The sequence below is a fragment of the Egretta garzetta genome, unplaced genomic scaffold, assembly GCF_000687185.1.
Source record: "Egretta garzetta isolate BGI_Z169 unplaced genomic scaffold, ASM68718v1 scaffold452, whole genome shotgun sequence".
NCBI lineage: Eukaryota > Metazoa > Chordata > Aves > Pelecaniformes > Ardeidae > Egretta > Egretta garzetta.
In genome coordinates this window covers 312,966-338,095 of record NW_009258796.1, presented here as the reverse complement: position 1 = coordinate 338,095, position 25,130 = coordinate 312,966, and the positions used below count along the sequence as shown (strand labels likewise).

The following is a 25,130-nucleotide window of genomic DNA, read 5'->3' as shown; positions in this document are numbered from 1 at the left end:
GAGTGTGTCATAACTGGGTGACCTGCGTAACGATCACAGCATTTGGATTCTTGCTGTAGAAAACTATTTCTGACCAACTAGAATCCAATCACAACACAAAAATCAGTCAGGGTTTCAATCTCGCATCCCTATCTCATGGGCTAGCTATGGACACATTTTCATTTATTTATTTGATTATCTCTGTCACTGACAGTTGTTTGTCGACACAGAAAAAGGAACTGAATATTAGCATATACTGTCTCTCTTCCACAAAAACGAGCATGAAATCCTGCACTCTGTGCCACCAGCCCGCTCCTATTCCCTCAGACACCCAGCAGCCACGGCACGCAATTACAGGTCAGTACAATGGAGTGTGCAAAAACTCTTTATATTGCTGTCTAGACAAAGATGTTAAACAGAGCTGGGCCCAGCACTGAGCCCTGGGAACACCCCTTGTGACCGGCCTGCAACTGGATTGAACTCCATTCACCACCCCCCTTCGGGCCTGCCTACCTGGCCAGTTTTTTACCTAGTGAAGTGTACGCCTGTCCAGGCCATGGGCAACCAGTTTCTCCAGGAGATGCTGTGGGAGACAGTGCCAAAGGCTTTGCTAAAGTCCAGGTAGAGAACAGCCACAGCCTTTCCCTTGTCCACTAAGCGGGGTCACCTTGTCACAGAAGGAGACCAGGTTGGTCAAGCAGGACCTGCCTTTCATAAAGCCACGCCAAGGGGGCCTGATCTCCTGGTTGTCCTGAACGTGCCCTGTGATGGCACTCAGGATGATCTGCTCCATGACCTTCCTGGGCACTGAGGTCAGGCTGACAGGCGTGCAGTTCCCTGGATCCTCCCTCCAGCCTTTTGTGTAGATGGGCGTCACATTTGCCAACCTCGGGTCAACTGGGACCTCCCCGGTCAGCCAGCACTGCTGATGGATGATGGAGAGTGGCTTGGTGAGCACCTCTGCCAGCTCCCTGAGTCCTCTTGGGTGGATCCCATCCGGCCCCACAGACCTGTGTGTGTCTCAGTGGTGTAGCAGGTCGCTAAGCATTTCCCCTTGGGTTACAGGGGCTTCATGCTGCTCCCCGTCCCAGTCTTCCAGCTCAGGGGGCTGGGTACCCCAAGGACAACTTGGTCTGGCTATTAAAGACTGCGGCAAAGAAGGCATTGACTACTTCAGCCTAGAGGAACTTTCATCACCACCACCTTTAAAAAAGAAGGGGTCCCAAAGGCTGGTTTTACATTCCCCTGCTAGCTGAGGCACTGTCAAAGCGACATGCTGAACATGGGGTTACTTGGCACGGCTGGAGAAAGGAGCACTCGGCAGCCTAGCGGCACAGCGGCGGGTTACAGTTCAGTCCAAACGCTGGCGCGTGTGGCACTTGGGCCCTGGAGAAGGGATTCACCATTTCCTCACATGACTGCCATTTTACAACTTTCTTTTCTTCCTTGGCCGCCTTCTTTCTGTTCCTATCTAATAACTGGGAACCTTTAAGAATCCACCACTACTTATGCTCCATGTCCTGTGAGCTTTCTTTTTCTCTTCAGTCGCATTAATGACAAGTACATTCACATGGATGTAGTTCCTGAGGTCTACCCCAGCCTGCTGAGCAGTTTAGCTCCTGTAAAGGAGCCTCTACTACAGAATGTCTTCCTGTCTGAGATAACCACGCTGTTCCGGGCCGTGCTGGTGCATACAAAGTACGGGCTGCATAGATTGGAAGAATTAAGTTTTAACTTACCGTATGGAATTCCTCCACTTGTACGTAATGGTCAACCAGAAATCCCAAGACATCGCCGTGGCGGATGGCATTGTCAAAATCTTGTTCAGCCAGGAGAAGTTCACACTGTCTGACCGCCTCTTTGGGATCTTCGGGGTAAACTCTGGCAAGAGAGCAAAAGGAAAGTGCTGACAACCAGGGGGTGAGCATTCAGCTTGTCCTGTGAAGAACAGGGAAGATTTTTTTACTGCGCTACGCTTCATCATTGCCTTTCTGGCTACACTTCCCTTAGCCAATACATGTGCTTCTATTTCAGGTCAATTCTTCATCTTTAATGTCAACAGCATTTTTAAAAATCACATAATGGTTTCCCTGCTAGAAAAACATAACAGCTTTTAGAAGTGAGTCTGAAAATTATTTACTGAACTGTAGGTACCGGTACAACTTTTCTTCTCACATGGTATTTCTGTCATTAGTTTACATGCTCCGAACACTGCAGCTCACCTCCGGGCGTGGATGAATCGCTTTATCAGGGTCATCTTGCTTTGCAAATGTGTAAGTTTGCTCTCCTGTTCCAGAGGGCTTCTAGTCTTTGCTTTTGAGAGACACTTATATGCTTCTGTCAGTGCTCCCTGTGCTTTCTCATAGTTCTGATACTCATCGATTTCTACCTGTGAGAGGAGAAATGAGCTTAACGGCTTGCCCCAGAGCTAATGAGCACACGCCTTCAGCAGTCACAGAAGGGGGATGTACCTGAGCACATGCATCATAGAAACCTGCCAACAGGTCAAGGGCCCGCCCTTTAGTGTAGAAGCTGATGATGTTCTTCATGATCTCGGGGTCCTTACGCCAATCCAGTGACTGTAGGTAGTTGGCGGCCATGATATAAATCTCTCTCTGTTTGGAGACTCCCGCAAAGAAGACAATTTTCTCGGTATCTCCGGATTTCAGCAGTGCCCTCATAGCCTAGCAATGGAAAGGGGGGCACGGGGGAGGAGAATGCAGAAACACAAGCTATGCTAAGATGGCTGGGAAGCCTCGTCTGGGAGTATGAAGACGGTTCCGAGATTTACTTCTCAGAACACTCTTGAGACATCTTAGGAAGGCAATAGGCACAGCCTCTTCAGCTTTTATTTCTACCTACCCAGGCTTACCTTTAACTTGTTTCCTGCTTGCGTGTATTTCTTGGTCGCCGTGTGGTAATTGCCTTGTCTCATGCAGCAATCGGCAATCTGCTCCAACAGCTCCCTCCGGGACTCCTCAGAGAGGTCCCTGGAGTCCTTAGAGACCGTCATCTTCTCAGCCATCTCCTCTGTGATGGTCAGGTTCTGCTTCAGGCAAAGCTGCAGAGCTTCATGGTACTGATGAAGTGAGAAAGCAATGAGATGCTGCCAACGCTACAGTGATGCTTCACGTCGCTTGTGCTGTAACCTACAGGCGTCGGCACAGACGCTAGCAGCTGTGGATGCTCTCCTTAGAGCGCTGTGTAGTTAAGCATCCTGACATCAGCTCCTGTTCAAGTTCACGCTGCCTCATTGTTCCTCTCCTGTTTTCTCAGAGGACACCAGCGTGGCACGAAAGATTCGTCCTTTGCAACTCTTTGAACATCAAGTTCTCAGATCTATTAGGTGTGATTTATTATATTAAGGTTTTCAGCAAATACAAATAAAATAAACACAGGTATTTGAAAGATTTTGTTAAATATTTTGCTATTTCCCATACAGGAACAAACTGAGTAGAATAGACAACATCTTTTAGCCCAGAAAAGGGCTGTTGTACCCTTGCAAAGGTGGGGGAAGGCAAGACGTAGGAATTCATTGAAGAGGAGTGGGTACAGGACTGCTTGGGTACCCCGCATTTTGGTAGGGCTGAGTTGCCAGCACAACAACGAGGGCAAGGCAAGGTGTGTAATGAAGCACCTTAATGACGGTGGTGGTATGACAAGAGGGACAGCACCGGGTTTTCTGACCAATGATGTTATAATTTCCCTGTCCCCAAATATGTTAGTTTAGACAAGAAGAGTTTTTATCTTCCCAAGAGTGCAAAATCTGCAGGTTTTAAGCCAGAAACAAGACAAGAAGTCTCCATTTTTAGAGTCGAGCCCGTGGGCTACCACCCCATGTGACACTGGCATGAGAGGAAATGTTACACCTTACGAATGTCTCCGCGTAAATGCATGTGCATGCACGTACAGAGCTTTTGTGCCCCTCTTTACCTGTGCACCTGGCCACAGAAGCTGGCGCTCACCTTTTTGGCTGTTAGCAGCAGCTCCATTGCCTTCTCATACTGAGCATGTTCAATGAAGAAATCAGAACAGCGGGCCAGCAGGGCGGGGTCTGATTTCTCATCCAGGTCTTCAGCAATTAGCTGTAGGGCCCCGAACTGCTGCGTGGCAAAGGCCAGCTCCAGCGCTTTGGAGAAATGTCCTGCCTGCAGAATTACGAATGAGTCTTTAACGCCTAGAATAAGCACCACAGCATCGGTTTACAGGATACCCTAGAGTGGATTAATAACGCATTACCCACCTGAAGAAATCACTAATAAACAGTACACACAGTAAAAACCGCAGTTGATTTAATGTTCCTCTGCTGTAGGAACCGCTTCAGTATAAAGTTTAGGATTTTTTACCTAAAAGACGTTTACCTTGTGGTATAACATGACAGCTCTGTCCATTTGCTCCCCCTTTTCTTCATAATAGCAGGCTGCCTCTATCATGTCTTCTGGCGAGCTCAGAAGAGCCAGGTTCATCAGCTGATCATCTAAATTGTTCTCCTGTTCAAAACAAAGATTTGGCTCTAGGTATGCAGCAAACGGGTTTCCTGATTCTGTCTTCTGGCACGCCTACAGCTTTACACTGTCACACAGTCACCCAGCAACCCCTTTCTGTGTCAAACCTACACCAAACCAAACAAATCTGAGCTGCAATGATGAACATTTGCTTCAGGCACTTTTCTGTTGAGATGCACAAGAAAATAATGTCCCATACAGCCAAGCCTTTATTGATGCATCTTTTGTAGAAGATGCAGGCAGAAGCCAGGAGCATCTTCGCAGTGGGCTGCGCATGAGCAAGCAGTGCCCACAGAGACAATGGGCACAAAGAGCTTGTACTGCTTTTGTTCTGTATGCTGCCTCAGGTCAGAATCCTACTTCGCATTCGGACACAAGCGTTCCTCTTCGCACACCTTACACAGGCGGATGGCGTTGTTAAATGCCTGGGCCCTGGTGTAGAAGTGCACAGCCTGCTTGATGTCATCCTGACTCTCGTACTGGCGGGCCAAGTGGTATGACGCTGCCCAGTTCCCTGTTTCATTTGCTATTTCCGCAGCCTGAAAAGGAAATCACACAGCTTTACTCCGTGCACATACTCACCCCAGGAACGAGAATCCTCTGGAAGCAGATGGGAGCAGGCTGCCTTACCTTCTGAATATTGCCCTGAAAGCAGTGGACGCGGACTAGGGAAAAATAATCCTGAGCTAGTGCATAGTATTTCAGTGCTGATTCCATATCTGATTGGCTCTCCAGATACTGTGCCCACCATTTCCACAGGCTCCTAGAAAAGCAATGACATTAATTGCAGTAACAAGAACTGCCAGAGGCTGCATTTTTCACTCCTGGAGATCTTCAGACTTGATACATTTTTTTAGACGGTAGACAAGGCTTTACCTCAACTCAAGGGTGGCGTTCAAAGGTCTGCACTACAGAGGATTTCAGCCTAGATACCTGATGTGGCAGTTCTCAAGTGAGACCTAGCACAACCCTGAAAAGCTGTAGGAGGATCCTAGCGGATAGGGCAGGGGTTGCACTTGCAGCTGAGAGGATTCATACTCCTCCTCCCCTGCTCTCTTCACAAGCTGTGTTCCAGACCTGGAAGTCCCGTTTGGGAAAAGAACCAAGCATAGCACTGACTTGTCTTTCATCTTGCTGACGTAGTTCTCCAGGGCTTGTAAGTCTTCAGAGAGCATTCGGGGTACCTCGAACCTATGCGTGTCTGACTTCTCATAGCTGTAGAGAAAAAGAACATGTTAGCTGTGAGATGACTCCCTGCTTATTAGCTCACTTCCTGTGTAAAGATGGCCCTTTAATGTTGTTTGACAGCTACAGAGTGACAGCACTGGTAACACCGCTTCATTTCTATTACTATGTTCACTGTAAGACCAGTTGCAGTCTGCCAGCGCCACCAAAAATAAACAGTTCAATGGTCCTGCAAGGCACCTGGTATCAGGCAGGCAATGTGATCACAGAACAGCAAATACTTTAAAAGTGCCAGCGATGGCCCAAAGAAATACCCCAGAAAGCTCCCCAAACATGAAGCACAACCCTGTGCAACTGGCTGAAAAGGCCGCAAGAGCCCTGGGCTCCTCCTCTTGCCAAGTCCTTCTGCAACTTCAGCTTCTTTTCCACTACCGGGAGATCGCTGCACACCAAGACAGCCTCTCCCCACCTCCCTGCCCACCCTGATCATCTCTCGGGTCTCTCTGATCACAGCAGAGCTCAACTTTGCCTCTGAACAGAAGGGACCTTGTTATTTTGTTATTGTATTGTGAGGCTTCAGATGGCAAAACCCAGAGTTCCAACAACAAAAACAACACATCAAAAATCACCTCCCCTGACTTCTCTAGGGACTCATCAGTCACAGGGGAGAATGAGGCACCAGAAGCACCCAAGTCAGGCTAAATTTTGCCACAGCAGTTGTGTCTGGGACTCTCAGGAGAAGTAAACAAGTGGTTTTGTCATGGAAAAGGAAGGAAAAGAGGGCAGTGGTCTTCCAGAGACAAGTACAGGATTGGGTATTAGTGGGGTTCAACTGTTGGCCCCGACAAGACACTTAACCTTTCTGACGCTGAGCTTTATTAGCCTGGGGGGTGCTGGGAAGTTTACTGTAACAATGCTTTCACTCCGTGAGATAGAATGCACCAGAGACAGGAAAAGAATTTAATTAATTATTAGTAGCCATCACCAGACCTCCTCCTTAGCCTGCCTCCAGCCCTCGCGGGAGAACAAGGCTCCGAATCCCCCGGGTGCCACAGGCTGCTGCTTACTGGGTGAGAGCAAGGCTGCGCTCGCCGGTTGCCTCCAGGTGCTTAGCGTAGTTGTAGTACGTGGTGCGTAGGTGAACCCGATCGTGCACTTCTGCTGTTTCGATAGCCTTCTGCCACTGGTTTGAGGCTTGGTAGAACTTGTTCAGGAGGTCGTAGCGTTTGCAAGCCTTGTACAGCCGCTCCGCATCCTCCTGGAAGGAGAGCACACGAACACCTCGTTGGCTCCCACCGGCGTTCCATGGGTGTCATGCACAACAGACACTGCACTTCTGAGTAATTTATTAGTGCAGGTCATTGGAACGCAATTAACGTAACAATAATTCAGGCAGGGGCTTTAACCAACTAAATATATGTTGCCTGGAATAGCGCGTTACTGGGAAACAGGATGTTTATGTGACAATAAGGAAAGCACTCAGATCCTGGCATTTACTGTACGGTATCAACTGGGGGGTGACGCGAGCAAGCCATCACCAACGGAGCGCTGCCACCAGGAGCGTAAGCCACTTCTGAAAGGGGAGATACGCTCATGTGGGGCTACAGTTAACGGCCACGCTGCCCACCCAGAGGCGAGGTCTGAGGCACCGGGGGTTTTGGCAAGGAGGCGTTACGAGTCTGGGGACCCCCTGTGACCTCCGAGCAGGTCTCAGAGGTAGCAGCGCTGCTCGTGGATAACTGAGATCCATTCCTGGGAATAAATGCCATTAATTTGAGACAGAATTAGAACAGGAGGATTTTGACAATGCTGACGCAAGGGCGAGCAGATTTGGAACTATTATTTTTATGCTTTGAGAGGTACTCCTGTGGAAGGAGCATTTTCCTGCTCCACCCAACTGCTGTCCAGCTGAACACTATATTTAGTAAATTGAGATTATCTGTCCAAGACAGAAAAACAATTTCTGTCTCGTATTGTTTCAAACGCAAAGAAGCATAGAAAGCAAAGATGGAAGATGCCTGCACTGTGAGTCCATATGAAATGGAAAAAAGCAACAGAACTGCATTCGTTTTGCTACAGTTCCCTTCTGCCCAAATATCCCAAACAGACCCAAATATCCCAAAGGAGGAGTATGGACACTCTGCAGCCTCATAACTTTCTCTGCCAGGAAGCTTTTCTAATTATTCGGCTTTCTTAAAGATTTCCTTGTCTGTGAAACCCTTCCCAGAGCTCAACAATCTGCACTGATTTTCTCTGAACTTCTTCCAGTTCATCAACCTCTTTTTCTGGCAATGGAATATTCAGGGTGGAACATGCACAGACACACACAGACGTCAAAGTCCCAGGATGCGGTGTCTCCTCAAACGCAGCCCCAGATTTTTGCCATTTTTTATCTACCTTGTGATTTCCTATGAACTGTATTTCATCAATTCTCCTTTCCCAGTTTTCCCCTCTTACAGATCCCATGCCTGGATGTTTTACGGTTCCCAAACTAAAAATCTCTGCTTTTCTTAGAGATGAAGACATGAAATAAAGGCAAACCAAGGAGAATACACGCTCTTATCACTCATCTAACTCAGCAGCACGCCGGTCAGTTTTCAATCCACGTGGTAACACTGGTCTCAAGCCCATTTTAGACCTCAGTTCTATTTGTAATCATGGGGAACAGGTTCAGACTACAGTAATGACACAGGGGAAAGCCAAGGTCCTTCTGAGCATGCGTTTGCTGCCAGGTCAGGCTCCAGATGCAGGTACAAGGGGCAGCCGCCCCGTGCACCAGGCCACGTCCTCTGCACGAGCAGTGATGTGACTCGCCAGGGCACTCCAACCCCGCAGGAAACACCAATTCTGCCTAAACTGCTTCAGTGCCCTCAGCCCGCCCCCGCTCTCTGGCAGAACACAGCTTTAGCCTTTCACTCGGCAAACAAACGCCAAAATGGAACTTGCGTTTCCCGTACTGGACCTTAAAATGTGTTCGTTGAAAGATTTCAGCTAGAATACTTTAAAGTACATCCTTCTTTAAATCCAGTCACACCTAGAATGATTAAGCTTGGAAGAATTATGCCCCAAGAAAACAGTTTTCCTGTTTAACGTTTCACACGTAAACCATCCTTAAAAGATGTTTCCTTCATTCAGTAATTTTTCATATGGGAGTAAAACTCCCGCATAAATTCTGTACAGCAGTTAAGAAACCAGACAAATTAATTCGCTGCACCCCTGGGTGGCTATGGCTCATTTCCAGGCATTAGCCTCTGCCGTGCTCATTCTCATCTCCCCCGCTGAGCCCCCGGAGCTCAGGGAAAGCCCCTGATCAGCATCACGTGGGAATCGTGCAGCGCAGGGCTGTGCAATGCTGAAGGAGACGCCTATTTCCCTCGGATAAAAACTCAGCTTCAGGAAAATAATTGCCAGAACTATTTCTCATCACTCCTTGGAAGCCTAGCAATGTATTTTACTCCCCACTAAGGTTTTTGCGTTTCAGAATTTAAAAGAGAAGTTCAGTTTCTCATTTTTGTCGCTAGTTAAGCGGGGCGGGTGTTCCTGGACGCGTATATCGGCGGGGGTTACCAGCATGCCCAGCTGAATGGCCAGCACCGCCACTCTGGCCTCCAGCTCCGGTTCTTGCTCAGCCTCCCTCAACGCCTTGGCTCCTCTTGCGTGACTCATATTTCCCAGGCAAATTTTGGCAACGTCGAGCCTCTGAGTCTTCACACACATGCGAGCCATGTTCTCCCAGACAGCCTCACTGTGAGGAACGGGAAAGAAAGGGAGAGCTGTTATGGTGTCACCTTTAAGGCTCGGGTACTAAGCAGGTAAGATGCAAGGGAAGAGGAGAGTACGAAGGGAAAACCGCTCATACGTTGGACACTTGCTGGACGTAACAGACTCCGGTTGCTGTGTGAGACAGAAAAGGAAGAGAAATAGGTCTCAGACGCAAAGGTTAGTCCTGGAGCTGAACACCCTCAGCTGGTTTTGTTTTACACTGATGCCTAGACAAAAGCAGTTGTGTTGGCCTGTATGTAAACATCCATCACGCACCCATCACTGTGGTTCTTGCTGTAGCTGTAACACACAGACATTCACAATACCCCCGTGTCGATATTCAGAATTCAAAAGAAAAACTACAAATAAAGTGTTGTATGCATAAACCTTACCCTGGAGACATCCTGCTACTGTCCTGCGCAGTTGGAACGCGGGACAGCTGTCAGGAGCCCAGCACTTGCGCTCAGCAGCAGGGAGTGGTGTGCAGGGAACAACTGACGGAGCTACCATGTTCAAATTTAAAACTTGCATTAAAAAATGGCACAAAGAAAAGCTTTGCAATGCTCAGAAGGAGAACCCGTCAGGGCTAAGAGCTTACCCTCAACATCGCAAAATCCCCTGCCGAGGCCGGAGGCAGGGGCTGGCTGAGCACCACGCTCCCACACGGGAGTGTCGGGCCTCAGCAGGCAGCATTGCTCAACAGAAGGACCGCAACACAGTCGGCCACTATTCCATGGGCTGACAAGCAAAGATTTTTGTAGATTCTATTCATATTTGAGGCTCTTCAGAATAAAATGCAATGTGTTTGACTAATAGAAACCGTAAGCATTCGAAATACGGGTTTTCATCAGTGTGCGAACCTCAGCAGAGGTTGGTACGGTCCACGCAGTTCTCGGACACCACCACGGCACAAGGTAAGTATCTGAATGATAAAAGCCAGAAAAAAAAAAAAAAAAAAAAAAAAAAAAAAGTAAAAAAAAAAAAGTTGAATGACGCTTTAGGTCCTGCATCTGCAAGCAAAGCCCCTTCCAGTTTTCCTATGATTAAAATGTTTTTCTCTTCCCAGTTGCTGTGGGAAAGCCCTGCACAAACAGGGGAAAGTGACTAACCGGGAAGCAGCGGAGCAGATGAGGCGACGTGCTGTCAGACACACGCAGTAAGGGCGGACAGAGAAAAATGCTTCTCCTAATTTCTTTTACAATTGGATCATCTTTTATTTGCAACTTTATACCCCTGCTGTAAAGTTTCCAGGTAGTAATCAACATAAAGATGTGACACAAACTTCATTAAGGCCCAACAGCACAGAGAAAATAGGATCAGAAGTGATAAATCAGGTGCAAATTTCAGGCAGTTCAGAAGTTTTGCTCATTTAGAAACACAAAAATGGGTGTCTCAGTATTTTACTGAACCTCCCACATCTGCAGGCCCATGCTGAACGTGGTTCAGACGCAGCCTCCTCATGCTCTGCTCCAACACATCCACGGCCCCCAGACTGGGGAGCCAAAAGGACCACCGAAACAGCGCGGTAATTCCTGAACCAGAAAGGCCCTAAAAACCCCCTGACCCTCGGAGCGTAGGTCCATGCATCGCCCTCAATATAGAAACGCTGACTTACATCAGCAGACGTGACCATCCTAATTTTTGAAACTTTGGGATTGGTTTCTCTTTCGTTCCAGCCACTGCCTGTACCTGGAACTGGAAAGAGCAGGAAGAACACCTTTAAAGAGCAGGAAGAACACCTTTAAAGAGCAGTTAGGTCCTGGGAGGTGTTGCCGCCTGGCTTTGATCAACAAGGACAGCGTGTTCTGTCATTAGCAAAGGATGTCAAATCTCGTGCACGGGGGCATGGCCGTGCTTCACGACACAGAAGGAAGAGAAATGTATTTCCCAAAATCTGAGGCATGCCGGAAGAAGTTGCCAATGCTGTTTCACTCTGCTTGTGCTGCGCTTCGTCAAACTGACCAACAAGTTTCTGAAAGGAAATAAAAATCTTTACATTTCAGAGCCCTGACAGCTTGCGATTCCCTCAGCGCAAGAGTTCACGGGCATGAGCAGAGACGAGCGGATAAGAAATCTTATTTTGACTACAGGGAGTAGAAACTTTTGAAAGGAATGGGCCAAATGGCGTATTTTGAAGCACAAATTACAAGCTAACAGTGTACAGAGACACCCAGCGGGACTCAGAAGATGCTACCCCATCATCTGCCAGCTGCACTGCGCTTTCCTGAACAGCAACGGCTCCTGCCAACTTCAGAACTCCGCTTTGGGAGCTCTCGCCTCAGGCACAGCCTGCCCGGGGCCACCTTGGCACCCATGCCAGCTGCACCAGTGGACCACCCAGATGTACCCCTGCCCCGAGGAGCTGCAGCTCTGCCATCGCCTCTTCCTCCTCCGCTCCAGAGCATGCACAAAACTAACCCACTCACCGAAACCATGGGGGGATAATGCAGCAGATCCACACCCCCAAACCTGGGCCAGGGCCAGGACGCTGGGACTGGTCCACCTACAGCTCCTGCAGAAAGACCTCCAGCCAGAACCTCGGTTTTACGTTCACCCTGGGGAGGCACCTCCAGCCTCCCCACACCGTGGCTGATGAGTGACAGTGGATGCTTTTTAGAACGCCAAATTGTTTTTTAGACATTTCCTTTGCAAACTGATCAGCTTGAGGCACCTGCAGGCTGGCTGGCAGGAGCAGGCAGGCCTGCGGGCAAGGGATGGGTTTAGGGAAGACAACGACCCAGGAAGCATCACCAACGTGCTTCCATACTTCTCTGTGTCTCAAGAAACCCAGCCTCGGCCTTGAGAGGGCACAACCCCCCCAGCAGGCAGACACCCCAGCACCAGGGCAAGCGTCCTGCCCATCGCTTTTGCTGCCCATCGGGATGTGGGCAAATTAATGCAGGTTAAGGAACCAGAAACAGGGGCTGCAGAACGGGCTCACAAGTCACAGGCAAAGCCACAGTTTGTCTCTCAACAGTTCAGCGCAGTGAAAAAGACGACTCTGTCCTTGCATCCCCAAAAGCAGCGACTCCTCTCCCGGCCTGGCCCTGCTGCTGCCTATAAAGCGCCAAGTAAGGATTTACCCTGCCCCAGCTCATGCGCCGGGAATTTCCTGTTCTTCCCCTCCTCCTCCTTTTCTGCCCCCTGGAAAGCCGCTCACATCTGCACTTCATCAGCCGAAGCTGGGAACTTAACGAAGAGCAGGCACAGCACCAGCGCGAGCTGAGCCATGGGAACGCGCTCCGGGGCGTCCTGGGGAGCGATGCCGCCCCAGGCAGCACACAAACAAACGAGCTCCCCCACGCTCCCAGGCCTCAGCCCACATTAACAGCGCTACGCATCTGGAAAGCAAACTCCGATGCCTCCTAAGACTGGACACAAGTTTTATCACACATTTGATGAAAAGATTTTTCTTCCTTTATATCTGATCTTTCACATCTGTTTTTCTGTGAAACTGTGTCTACAGCCTCTAGCTGTCTGATTGTACAAACCCTTCTGTTCCTAGGTATTTTTCATTGCTCGTTTTCCATGGAAGTTTAAAGAAAAAATCCAGCAACTGGATTATTATTTAAAAGTGCTGGAGATTTATAGGTCTGAAGCATCTTGCTACAAATCTCTCCCCCTCTATTTAATGGGGCGTATTTGGAAAATGAACACATGTTCCATCTCTTGCCTCTAAATAGCTCAATCAGGAGAACAAAAGCATCTCTCTTTCCAATTTGGGCCCCACTTCGTTGAACCGGATCCTAAGCATTCTGCTTTAAAAGACCACTGTATAATGCAAAGAGAAATACTAATATACTATCTATAGTGCTAATATCAGATATAGTATCTATAGCACTAAATTATATATGTAATAATGTATTATTATGTCCCTATAACACTATATTATATATAATATATTACTACGTCCCTAATGCATACATCTGCCTGGAGCAGGGGGTGCCCCCTCGTGCCTCAGGCACAGCCCGGGCTGCCAGAAGTGGCAATAAACCCAGCAAGCAGGAGAGCTTCTGCTGGCCTGGTGGCGGGGACAAGGCAGCCTCCCTTCCCCGTCACAAAATAAACCATACAAGAAGTCCAGGGCGGATTCTCAGCTGCCCAGCCAGCAGTGGATGCAGTGTCCCGGGGCGCAGCGTTTGCCACGAGGCTCACCCCGGTGCAAAGGGCGCCGGGTGGCCTGGGCAGCGCTGCGGGGCCCGGGGCACCTCCCGCCCCCCGCCTCCCCCGCTGCCTACGTGCTGCTCGGGGCTGTTTGCTGTGCAAAGGAAAAGGAGGGGACAAAGCAGGTGCTGCTTCCTAAGGAAAGTTAACAACGTCTATTACTATTTTCCAAACGTTAATCCCTTGCTTGGATTTCAGTCACTTAAAGCTGCGCCTTCCAACCCCTGAAAAAACACGTTAGAATAACGTCACCTGGCTGCAGTGTACAACGGGGGGTGATTCGGAGCAGGTAATTCATTTACGATCAACCTCACGTACCCAGGCTTTGATAGACCCATCTCAGGCTAAAAGCATCATGCTGTGGACCACAACAGCTACAGAGGGCTTGGACGTGGCCAAAGAGACAAACTGCGCGGTCCCTCAGTCAGCAGGCAAACCTTCAAAACTGCTTGCTTACTCCCTGCTCTCTTGTAACCCAGGAAGAACTCAGGACTTGAAAAAAGTTTTATCTGATGGCACTAAATTACTTTAGATGCCTTTAAAATGCATTCAGCAAATTCTGGTTATGCCTGTCCAGTGGGACTATAAGATAACAAGGAACTCAGCAATGTATGAAAAGTTGAAAAATTCCGTGGGATTCCTGATAGCATTACTCGTAATGGACGAGTGCCTCTCTGAGAAACACGTCAGGCATTTTTCACCTATGATCAAATCAAGGAGAGCTGCCCAGATTATTCCTAAAAACTTCCCTGAAAGAAACAGGCTATCTGATAAATCAATAAAAGCTTTACAGAATAGGATCTATACTATCCTATTAGATGTAAAGCTTCGTCTGTTCCAAACTTACCCTGCCAACATCAACACCGAGCTGCTGTTCCGTGGGAATTGCATCGGACAGATCTCCTATGCCCTAAGGAGCGCAGTCAGTGCCACAGCAGAATGAGCTTCTGCACATCCATCAGCAGAGAAGCGTTCGTTAAGGTGATCTTTTTTTTGTTTAAGGATCAGAAGGATCCCTGGGCTGCTGCGTACTGGAAGCACAAGATCTCTGAGTGGCGATAACGAAAGTCGCCGACAGTGAAGGTGCCAACGAGAACGGCTTGATTAAAACTATCACAAAAAACAAGTAACTGAGCCATTTTGGTCCAAGCAGGCGAGGAAGATTTACCAGACCTTTGCAATACTCGCTTAGTCCTGACTTGGTGCAACCCACTCATTGGGGGAATTCCCCCATTTTACATCTTCAGAGATTGTTACTAGCTGAAGAGAATGATAAAAAGCCATTTGCCTATTAAAAAATAATGGAAAAAAGATTGTGCCCTGCATAAACAACTGTAAACAGAATTTGTTAGGTAGGAAATGAATAAATTCAGTATGGAAGCAACTAGTTATGTGATATAATCTAAATTATTGAGATTCCGAAAGTAAAATTATATTTGCATAACTGATTTCTCACTCAGAAAGACCCAAACCACTTTATAAGCTGCTGTGCAAATTGTATGAAGCAATTTTGCCTCCCACTGAGCAGAACTGCTCTCTAGCATTGAACAAGCCCTTAGCAAACAGCTCCTTCTTGTTCCAGACAAGAACATCCACCAGACAGTTTGCCATGGGAAAAGAAGTCATCGTGTGCTTGTTGAATTGCCGCAGCCATCAGCAATTCCTCCTGCCTTGTCTTGCTCCTCAGGTGGTCTGCTGTCTGGGCGGGCCACCGACCGCAGAGCTGCTGTCCTTTCTGCTCTGTAAGTCATGACCAGGGCTCCCAGAACAATTTCCATCACCACAAAAACTCAGTCCCAAATGATTTGTGATGTGGCCGTCCCCATCAACAGAGAGACCACACGGACTTAAAATTATGCCGCCTTTTCGGAGATGCCCACCTCACCAGGGTGCTAGAGGGACGACGCATCTGATCTAGGGCCAACTTCGTCACCAGTCCCAGCGCCACCTCCTGTGTTTCACGTGGCAGTGGATGGATCTCCTTGACTCATCCCATCCATTCCCAGCTACAACTCGCTATGGAGCCACCCACCCATCTGCGGCCACAGCAAGAGGCAATCTGGGAGAGAGAGAGATTTATTTGTTTCCTCTGGGAAAGCTGCCTTAAATGTGAACTCCTTGACTTGCAGGGATTTGCACGTGCAATGTGAAGAACTTCTCGAGTATCACGTATCTCAACCCACAAATGAATGCCACGATGCTTAGGTCACCCGGTCCCTTTGATGCTCAAAGACAAGATGACTTAGGAAGAATATGATTTATTTTGAATGTTGGTGGAATTCAAAAAAAGTTGAATATTCTCACACCAAATAATTGTTGTGGGAAGAGAAAGAGCTGTGACTAAGTTTTAAATTATGAGTCGGATCTGTTCAGCCTTTGTAAAATACAACTGCTTTTTTTTTTTTTTACATGTAGCATGCAAACAAAGTTTGTGCCCTTCTGGAAATACACACTCAGACTTCAACAGATGACAAAAACCAAAGACAGGAGGGGGCCGAAGCAGGCGTGCAGTTGGGTAGAAGAGATTTTCCCCAAAGGTAAATCCTTCCTGGCATTATCTGCATATGAACATCATCTGCCTTGCTGCTGAATCACAGGCTTGAAGTAATGACAAATAATCCAGGGGTTATAGAATATGAAAATACAGTAGTTAGAAAATTCCTGTGAGCAATGGCAGGCACCAGTGACTTATTTACACTGAACCTTCTAAACCAAGCGATGCACAGAAATCTGACCAGCCACGGAGAAAAAGCAAGCAAAGACGCTGTGCGGCCGTGACACTCACAGCACCTAAAAGCCTAATCCATTTAAGGATTAAAAATGAACCAAGTGTGCAGAGGAGGGGTGAATGCACAGCCAGATTAGTACATTCAATTCCAATAGCTGAAACCTAATTACAGGGCCGTATGAACTTCACTGAGATATTTCCCACCCCTCTCGGCACCAAGTCCTAAACACAGAAACGCTGACTTTCAAACAGCTTCCAACCAGCTTGCCCACAGGTCAGCCAGCGTGGATCTGCTGGCCAAGGGCAAAGTAACTTAGCTGCTAAGACACAACTGCTATAAAAATAAATCAGTTTCCAATCTAATTTTATTAATCACAGTGATGCAAACTCTTGTGCCCCCATCTCATGGGGCCTGATGATGCCCCAACTTCTCACAACTCCCTCTCCAGGCTGCTGACAAGAACATCATGCCTTCATTTCACTATGTACTATTTAATACCACACCTTGTGCAGTATTTTTTCAGCCTGAAGAATTTTGTCGGGCTCAGATCAAGGAAGGGCATAACCGGGGCAATGAGGCCCAGAGGGGCAGGGGGAGCCGGCAGCCAGGCAATGCCCGCCGGGGATCGCCTTGGCCCTGCAGCACGCCCTGCCACGGCAGCTGATGGGAACATGAAACAGCGAACAGCCACGGGGAGAGCCAGTCCCTGCAAGGCCCCCCGGGAGACATCCCTGTTCGTGACAGCTGAAATGTCCTCAACAACTCTTTTTTTAATCTGTTGATTAGAGCTCCTTGCCTTGCGGCTTCCGCAGCACCAGTGCTGCAGCCCTGGCTGACTGCATGGCAGTCGATTCTGTACCAATGGTGAGCAGATGCATTGCATTAAGCCACTCGCAGCAGCTTTTCCATCCTCTGGCCACCGAAGGGAGGCGGCCGGCATTCTCGGGCACTGCTGACCCACCGGCATTCGCTGCAAACGGGGATGTGGGGCTCAGGTCCTTGCCAGCCCCCACCGTCGCAATGCAGCGATTTTCCACTCCATTCACATCCTAACACTTGCAACTGCCTGTTCAGACACCCCCAAATTCGTTTTTTTATCAGGCTGAGAATCTCGAGATTTTGTATTTTCTATGTATCTGCCGTGCTCCCTTCTAGGGCTGCAGAGAGGAAGAGGGACATGAGTGGACACCCCCCCACACCGCTTCCATCTCGCTGTTCAACAGCTAACGCCAGTATGGTTTTGCTTTCAGTAAAAAGCATTTAAAAATCCCTCTCCTCAGTCTGCTTCCGCAGACCTGATGCTCCAGGGCTGGGGATTTCTTTTTTTCCTCCTGAAGAGGACCTCTGATTTGCTCCCTGGGCTCCCCTGCAATGCGCAGCCCGGTCCTCACAGCCCCGCTTTGCGCTGCTGGGAGGGTAGGAGGAGTGAGCGGGGAGGGGGGCTCTCCGAGGGGAGGAGGTACAACTTTAGAAGTCTCCATAGTCTTTTCCTTTCAGGAAACACATCCTGTTAATGTTTGACTGCTGTGGCAGTGGCTCTGTTTGTTGCAGTTCGACTACGCCCTGAGGCTCACCAAAAACAGCCACAAAAACAGCCATTTCCTCTTCACGAAGAGGTGGGGGGGCCTTTTCCTCACGGCAGTGGCTGTGCTCCCGTCCCTGAGCTCGCAGCGCCGATCTTCAGACAGGGACACGGCAGAGCAAACTCCCGGAGACGCTCCAAACGTGCAGAGCTCCTCTGGGATGACCGCATTCCCCTCCAGTTCAGCTTGGCTTTGAGAGAATGACATTTGTCACGCTTTGTGGGATATTCTGAAGTCTACACCCGAAAAAAAGGCTCTTGGAGCGGCGCTGGTCGACTGGGAGGACGCGGTGCGCTTGGCACGCGGCTGGCGAGCATCCCCGCCTCCGGCCCCGCAGCAGCTCAGGCTCTCCTGCCCCGAGACTGGATTCTTTCTGGATTCTCCTCATCTCACAAGGAATGGACCTCCCTGTTGTTCAGTTCATCACAGGACTGGCATTACTTATCAAGGTGCAAGAAGGTGGATAAGCCAAAGCTGGGAAGGACCTAAAAAAGCTTCTTTGTGTTCTCATTTTATGGAATTCTCCTACCTACCTCGCAAAATTCTCATTTCCTTGATCGGAAACACCTCTGGAGTTGACTTTGAGAATGAACGGTGATGTTCTCTAGCCATTCGTAACATCCTAGTGAAGCTGCCTCTGTTGCAAGTCCAATTTCAATGTGCTGCAGCTGATTGAGACCTCCTGTCTTCTGCAAATAAGAGACTGGCAGCAGGCTGACAGTCAGATATGACTGTCCAGAAACTGGTAGCTACAGCTGTGTTGGTAGCCCTGGTCTCACTTATTCTTAACAACGCGGCTGCCTTTACTCCCAACTGGGTGTACCAGACCCTGGAGGACGGGCGTAAGCGCAGCGTGGGGCTCTGGAAGATGTGCTGGCTGGCAGAGAAGAGCAGAGGAGGTGCAAGCACAAGTGCCAGGCACGGGCAAGGGGAGGAGCGGGAGTGTGAAGCCCTGGGCTGGGGTTCAGAGGCGGCTGGGTTCCAGGAGTCGCGCAGTACTGTCAAACGTAAGTTCAATCTCTTCTCTTCTCTGCTTACGCTAGGTCACGATTGATACGGTGCGCCTGGTCCCCAGGAGATTTGTAGCCTAGCAGAGCATCCCGAAATCATTCTTAACCATCTGACTCTAAACATCTCTTAACATTCATCCCCAAATAAATTAATTTGGGAAAATAAGAATAATTATGTCCACCAGTGATGAACTAAACTCCTCCTCCCTCCCCAAAAGCAGCGGTGTACATAGCGCTGTCTGGTTTATACAGCGTATGGAATGATGTACTTTGAAAAAATAATCTGTGAAGTCCAAGTCTAAAGCTTTGAGACATCGGCTGCTTGCTTTTCCCTCTTGGGTTCCTGCTCTAAGCATATCCCTTCCTGCCCCGTACGTTAAACACAAACACATTTGCTCTGAATACCATAAAAAAAAAGCATTCGGATGCCATGCTGAGTTACTTCTCCCTTCTGTTTACTTCTGTTGGAAGTGCCAGGAGAGCAGAAAAGATAGAAATGGTTTTGGTAAAAACATATAAAATTGAGATAGGCCTTAATGTACGCAGTTATTCTTCTTGCTGAAAAACCACCATTAGTATAGTACTTGGGGAACAGGAAAATCCTTAAGCATGGGGTATTTCTCATTCTGCAAATTTGCAGACTCATGGGATCTGAAGAACGCACATTGCTCAAACTGAGCTAGTTAGAATTGTTTGATAAGATGAAACGTTGAGAATGATAAAGCTGAATAATAAAGTAGTGCACCTTGCTTATCACATTCCCAATGTTAACGGCGCAACCCTGCTTTCAGTAAGAAACTAGAGCAGAACTGTGCTCAGAATCCCCGTGGTCACCTCGGATGCCATGGCTGTGACCACAACAGACCATGGTGCCAAGAGGTTTGCTCTGCTGGAAGCCTCTTTGGGGCAGCTCCTGCAGCCAGATCAGTGCTTTAACTGCAGCCCTCGAGGAACTGAGTTAACAGAACAAATGTCTGTGAAGTTCAGGCCCTGGCAGACACTAGGGTTTTGCAGAGATTTCAACAGTGCTCACGGACGGCTCTGGTGCCTCTGAAGGATGGTAGCATCGGAGACACGCGTGATTTCAGACAGATTCTTTTGCATGGTTTGAAATGCGGAGAAAGAGCAAAAAGCTCTGCTCCTCCTCAGCGTCTCTCAAAGCCCTCTGGAGACAAAACCAAAGAAATATGAGAGGAATTTATTATTTAAAAGTGCTCTAATGCAGACCCACCCCAGATGATGTTTACTAGCAAAATTGTGCAGTAACATTTTTTGCGCATTTGCTAATATTAAACCTGCATAAATCACAAACATAAAGTTCTAAACCGTTACAGAACCCTAAACCTAACTTCCGATTCTTTTTTAACTGAAAGAAGTTCTGTAATGACAAATAATTATAAAAAGGATTAGACCACTGAAAAAGCTCCTTGATGTGTGTCTGCAACTTCATCACAGCAATCGCTGCCCCAATTAATATTTATGAGCCATGTGCTAACCTGAAAAGCATGCGTGCCATTCACGAATCTTCAAAGTACGCGTTCTACATTCAACAGCTAAAATGAGCTCCCGCATATTGACTTTGGCTCCTGCAGCAGTTTGAACACAAACTTGTATTTCTTGCTGTGCACGGGTCGCAAGATGGGTGGTGCTATAAAGATCGGCACAGATGTTTCAGAGCAGATTTGTATGGGCAGCGGTTTCTTGTGTCAAAGAGAAGCAAAATGTGATAGAAAATTTTAAAATTTCAAAGCAGTAATTCTAGCATGACCAAGTGCCCAGAAGAATTCTCTAACAAACACTCTTAACTCTAATTTAAAGGAGGACTTTGAAGCCCAATGACTCAATTTGTATAGGAATAGAGCATCCACTCACCTTTTAATCTGGAAGCAAACAGCAAGCAAAAGGCCAATTCTGAGTCTTTATAAAGCATTTAAAATAAAATCTCACGTCCACAGCTGTGCCATGACAAACTAAGGAGGAAACAAATCTGTTGCACATACTTTTAAGACAAATATGTTTCCATGGATTGTACACAGTCCGTATGAGCCTGATTCTGCATCCATGTTTTTGTCATTTTAAGAATTTCCCTAATACGAAACCATGCCTTATGTTAGTAATATACATGGCAATCCTCACCAGTCAGTTGTAGATAAATCACAAACATGTATGCATCTGTATGTATAGACATGCATATAAAAACTAGCTTTCTGAACAAAGAAATCCCTTCCTCAAATCACAAGAACTAGCAGGCAGTATTTTGGGTGCCATTTGTAGAACAATAAATAGAAAATACATTCTTCCAACAGCAATGCAAAAAAGGCCGCAATCTTGCTCCTATAAAAAAAGATAATTTATACACTCGCACTCACACTTGGTTGGGCAGTTATTTATCTCACAGTCCAACAGCAAAACAGTAAAACCTTTGAGAATTTGCTTTTCCTATGCCGATGACCCCTGTGCAAGCAGTACGTAAATAGCAGCCAAGTAAACGCTCTGCTGGAAGCAGGCTCGCTCGCTGGCAGAGGGGGGCACGTTCTCAAAGCCTATCTTTCACTGACCTCCCACTGAAATCACTGGCAGAGCTCCTTTTCAGGGGGCACAGTAAAGCTGGGGTGGGGTTTTTTCCCCTCATCATGTACAGAGCTCAAGCAAAATTATTTGCAAGAAAAAATACGGAAGTAGCTCATTGTGTCGGGACTTGCACGTGCTTAAACTAAATTACGGCAAATTGAATCAAATAATAATTGAAGTTTTGCATATTCTGGGTAAGAGTCAGTACACGATCTGTCAAAAGATCACACAGGGAACGGGCAGAACAAGTCAATGTGATGGAGCATACCTGCCAAAATCCTCTCTGGAAGTGCAAAGTCAAATTCCACACCAGATACTTCTCTCATCCCATTCCCCACTAACAGGACATCCGTGTGAATTATTTCACCGTAACAGAAACCACTGCAGCAAGAGGAACACTAAGGTGCTTTGCATTCAAATCCTACAATGTAAACACTGCATGGAGGATGCTGAACTGTCAGTAAAGGAAGGCTGGTATAAACACTAAGTAACATAAAAGACGGGGGGGATTACAGATGCTGCAGCAAAGAAACGCCGTGAGAAAAAAAGATGAGAAATGGGAAAAAAAAGAAATCTGTGGACAGGAGTAAATGATATTAAAAATATTATATGGAAACAAAGCATCTCAATGGGGACTATTTCAACAAGGCACGACACGAGAAACAGGGATGACTTTGGTCCTAGGGGAAAGCACCTCCACTCAGGCTCACGCCTCACTGCCTCTGGAAGGGGGAGGTCTCGGGCCCTTCCATCCGTCTGTATCCCGTTCTTTCCTCACTGCGCACCCTTCTTTAGACCAGCGGTGATGCTATGAAGCTCTGTGAGACAGCCCAAATGAGCAACAGCAAAAGATTTCCCGGGTTTGGAGGGGAAGGCTGGGCGGGAGGGATTTTTCTGTCGGATGAAGTGGAGGTATCAGGAGCCCAGCACGTAGCGCTTCTAGCACAAGCAGAGTGATGCAAGTGTGGTGAGGGGCGAGAGAACCCCCTTTTAGTGGCAACCAGCCAGCAGATCTGGGATCTTTGCTTGTGCCGAGAATCAGACCTAGTTATGTCTGATATAAAACACCAATCAAAGTTTTTCTAACGTGGACAAACCACTAGACAATACAAACTTAAAGGCTTCACCGAGAGCTCGGATGGCACAGCCCCCCTTCAAAACGCTTTAAGGAAACCTACCCAGGCAGCCCAACTCTCCTGTCATCTGAGTGAGGGCAAAGCAATTTGCCAAAGGGCAAATTTGCTCTTGCCTGCAGCTCTTAACCTTTCAGAAAAAGACCACAGGTAGCAGAAGCATACACTTAGCATGACCTTGGGTAGGACAGCGTGCCTTGAGCACTCGATACTCAGCTTTGTGCCCACGTAATACGTGAGCCGACACAGCGCACCGAGCGAGGCAGCACCCCGCAGGGACACGCAAGCTGCCTTGAGTGGTGAGAACACCAGTGACGACCCCTCAGAGCAAACCAGACCCACTCAAAGCCACCGTTGCCTACGTCCTGGCCTCACGCCAGGCCAGTAATACAGCATGGTACCGTGTGAACACGCCAGAATACTCGGAATCAGCGCAGATATTTTTAACCACACTGCGCAGGACAAATATGCCCTTAAGTCCTACTGTGCTACAAGGCTATCTGTGGGTGGACAGATGGAGCTGATTTATTCATTAGCCAAGGTCACAGTCTGTCTCTTTTTGTCTAAAGAACATTATGAACAGTGTGGAAACGCAGGAATAGGGAGGGGTTTAAAAAGATGTAAAAACCTCGCTCGGTTCTTTGGGGCTCCAGAAGACAAGGAAAATCCCAACAGTGGGAAGCACGTGTCAGCTGCAGTTGCCCGGAGCAAGATCGCTCCCGTTAGCTGTAGCTTTCACAAGGACACATAACCGGTGCCAGGGAGAGGCCCCCTACCGTGGGGGACCCCGTGACCGCCACAGGGGCCAGCGGTGAACGCCTGCCCAGCCCCAGCCTACCACTTGCGCTGTGAGCTCGGCGGCTAAGGCAGGGCGCTGCTCGGTGCGGGACTGAGGAGCTGACGTGTGCTCGCAGAGGCAAGAGGTCACCTGAGTGCCCACGTCCGTGGTATTTACACCAATTTCCAATGGCCACGGATTTCTCTGAGATCTGGCTGGAGGGAAGCAGGGCCGAGTCGAGCAGCTGAGCATGTTGCAGCCGTATGTTGCTTTTCCCAATAAATACAGATCAAGAAAGGAGGCCCACTGCATTTAGAAAAGACAGAACTACCATCCAATTAAAAACAGCCCAGCACCTCGTTATGTACCTGGCTGCCTGGTAAACTGCTCCGGCTCTTACACAGGGGTGGAGGCAGAGCAGGCAGCTGCAGCTTGGGGCTTGCCATTTCCCCTCCTGACATCTGCAACGTGGTCAATATTTAAATAAGTAAAATTACTGATTTAATGGCAAAGGCCAATGGAGGTGAACTGTGAGAGGTCTGGCTCTTACAGTGAACGCTCATTCTAATGTGGGTTTTACTATGCTGTGGACTTATTTTGGAAGAGTTCAAAACTCCGGGATTCAGGACAGGAAAATGAACCCAATATATGTGTGAATATGGTACCTTCACAGGCGTTGCACAGAAATACTACGAGAGAAAACAATGTTTGATTACTCTCACTACCGAGATTTTGAATTCAATTAAAGCGTTAAGAGTGAAAATAGCTGTGGAGCTTTTGAAAACGTCAGATTAAAGGCATTTATTACAGCCACCAGCACAGAATACCCTACTGATGTTTATAGACAGGCAAAGCACAGCACCTCAACAGGAACCACCCAACAGCCTCCTCTGTTACAACTGATCGCTGCATAGGAGCGTCCTCAATGTTGAGTTTGAGAGGTCCCCACCGTGTAAACATAAGCGTTTATTTTATGTTGAGAATAGTTGATGTAGCTATGTCTTTGCTCCAAAAGTAACTGAAGCTGTTAAAAAAAAAACAAAAAAAACCCCGAAAACAACCGCACTCTCTTCTTCCCAAACAAGATTGGTATGTCCTTCAAAGTAAATATTCAAATAGGACGTTTCATGCTCAGCTGAGCTCAGTCATCCCCAAATACCTACAAGGACAGAGGATTTCATGAGTTTGTCACATCAGAACATAATTTTGATTGTGCCAAAAGAGATTGGTTTCTCCCCCTTCCCCTCCCTTTTTTTAATTATTATTTTTAAATGAAAAAGCATAAATTGCATACTTCAGAAGGCCACCCAGGAGATGAAACTACGCAAAGTAAGTGCCTGTTCTCATTTTTAAGATATCCCTGCAGCAACAGAAGGCACCGAGGACTCCTGGCAGCTGAAAGCTCTACAGCTGCTCAGAGAGATGTAAAAAAGGAAAGCGAGAGGGAGAGACTTCCCTGTCCAGGATAAAGCCCTGTCCTTACAGTAAGACTCGCAAACACATCCTGATGTGGAAAGGGTACAAACTGATTAAAAAAAATACTAGATTCAGATCTGTTTCACTTTTAAGGAATTCGTGTATATTCAGGGCATCAAAATATATCCGTACCAAAGAGGCAGTGCTTTAATTCTATCTTCCCATGGTCTCCGTTACGTGGTCATGCAGAGGTACACTTAGACACTGCCAGCATTTCTTTTCATTTGTATCACAAATACCTTTAAAGTGTCTCAA

The 25,130-nt window shown here is 47.8% G+C and overlaps 2 protein-coding genes across 2 annotated transcripts in view; one reads left to right on the top strand and one right to left on the bottom strand.

The window, feature by feature from the left end:
• Positions 1-25,130, bottom strand: part of IFT140 (intraflagellar transport 140) — a 78,920-nt gene that overhangs the window by 919 nt on the left and 52,871 nt on the right. The window contains exons 18-28 of the mRNA XM_009649619.2: positions 9,237-9,414; positions 6,737-6,927; positions 5,604-5,699; positions 5,115-5,247; positions 4,880-5,023; positions 4,341-4,469; positions 3,945-4,127; positions 2,852-3,058; positions 2,451-2,663; positions 2,202-2,368; positions 1,719-1,860 (exon numbers count right to left, since the gene is read on the bottom strand). Coding sequence (XP_009647914.2) covers positions 1,719-1,860; positions 2,202-2,368; positions 2,451-2,663; positions 2,852-3,058; positions 3,945-4,127; positions 4,341-4,469; positions 4,880-5,023; positions 5,115-5,247; positions 5,604-5,699; positions 6,737-6,927; positions 9,237-9,414 — 1,783 coding nt within the window. The remainder of the gene's footprint in view (positions 1-1,718; positions 1,861-2,201; positions 2,369-2,450; positions 2,664-2,851; positions 3,059-3,944; positions 4,128-4,340; positions 4,470-4,879; positions 5,024-5,114; positions 5,248-5,603; positions 5,700-6,736; positions 6,928-9,236; positions 9,415-25,130) is intronic.
• The window catches only part of TMEM204 (transmembrane protein 204), a 28,353-nt gene continuing 21,857 nt past the window's right edge, over positions 18,635-25,130 (top strand). Inside the window, exon 1 of the mRNA XM_009649618.2 lies at positions 18,635-18,914. Coding sequence (XP_009647913.1) covers positions 18,635-18,914 — 280 coding nt within the window. The remainder of the gene's footprint in view (positions 18,915-25,130) is intronic.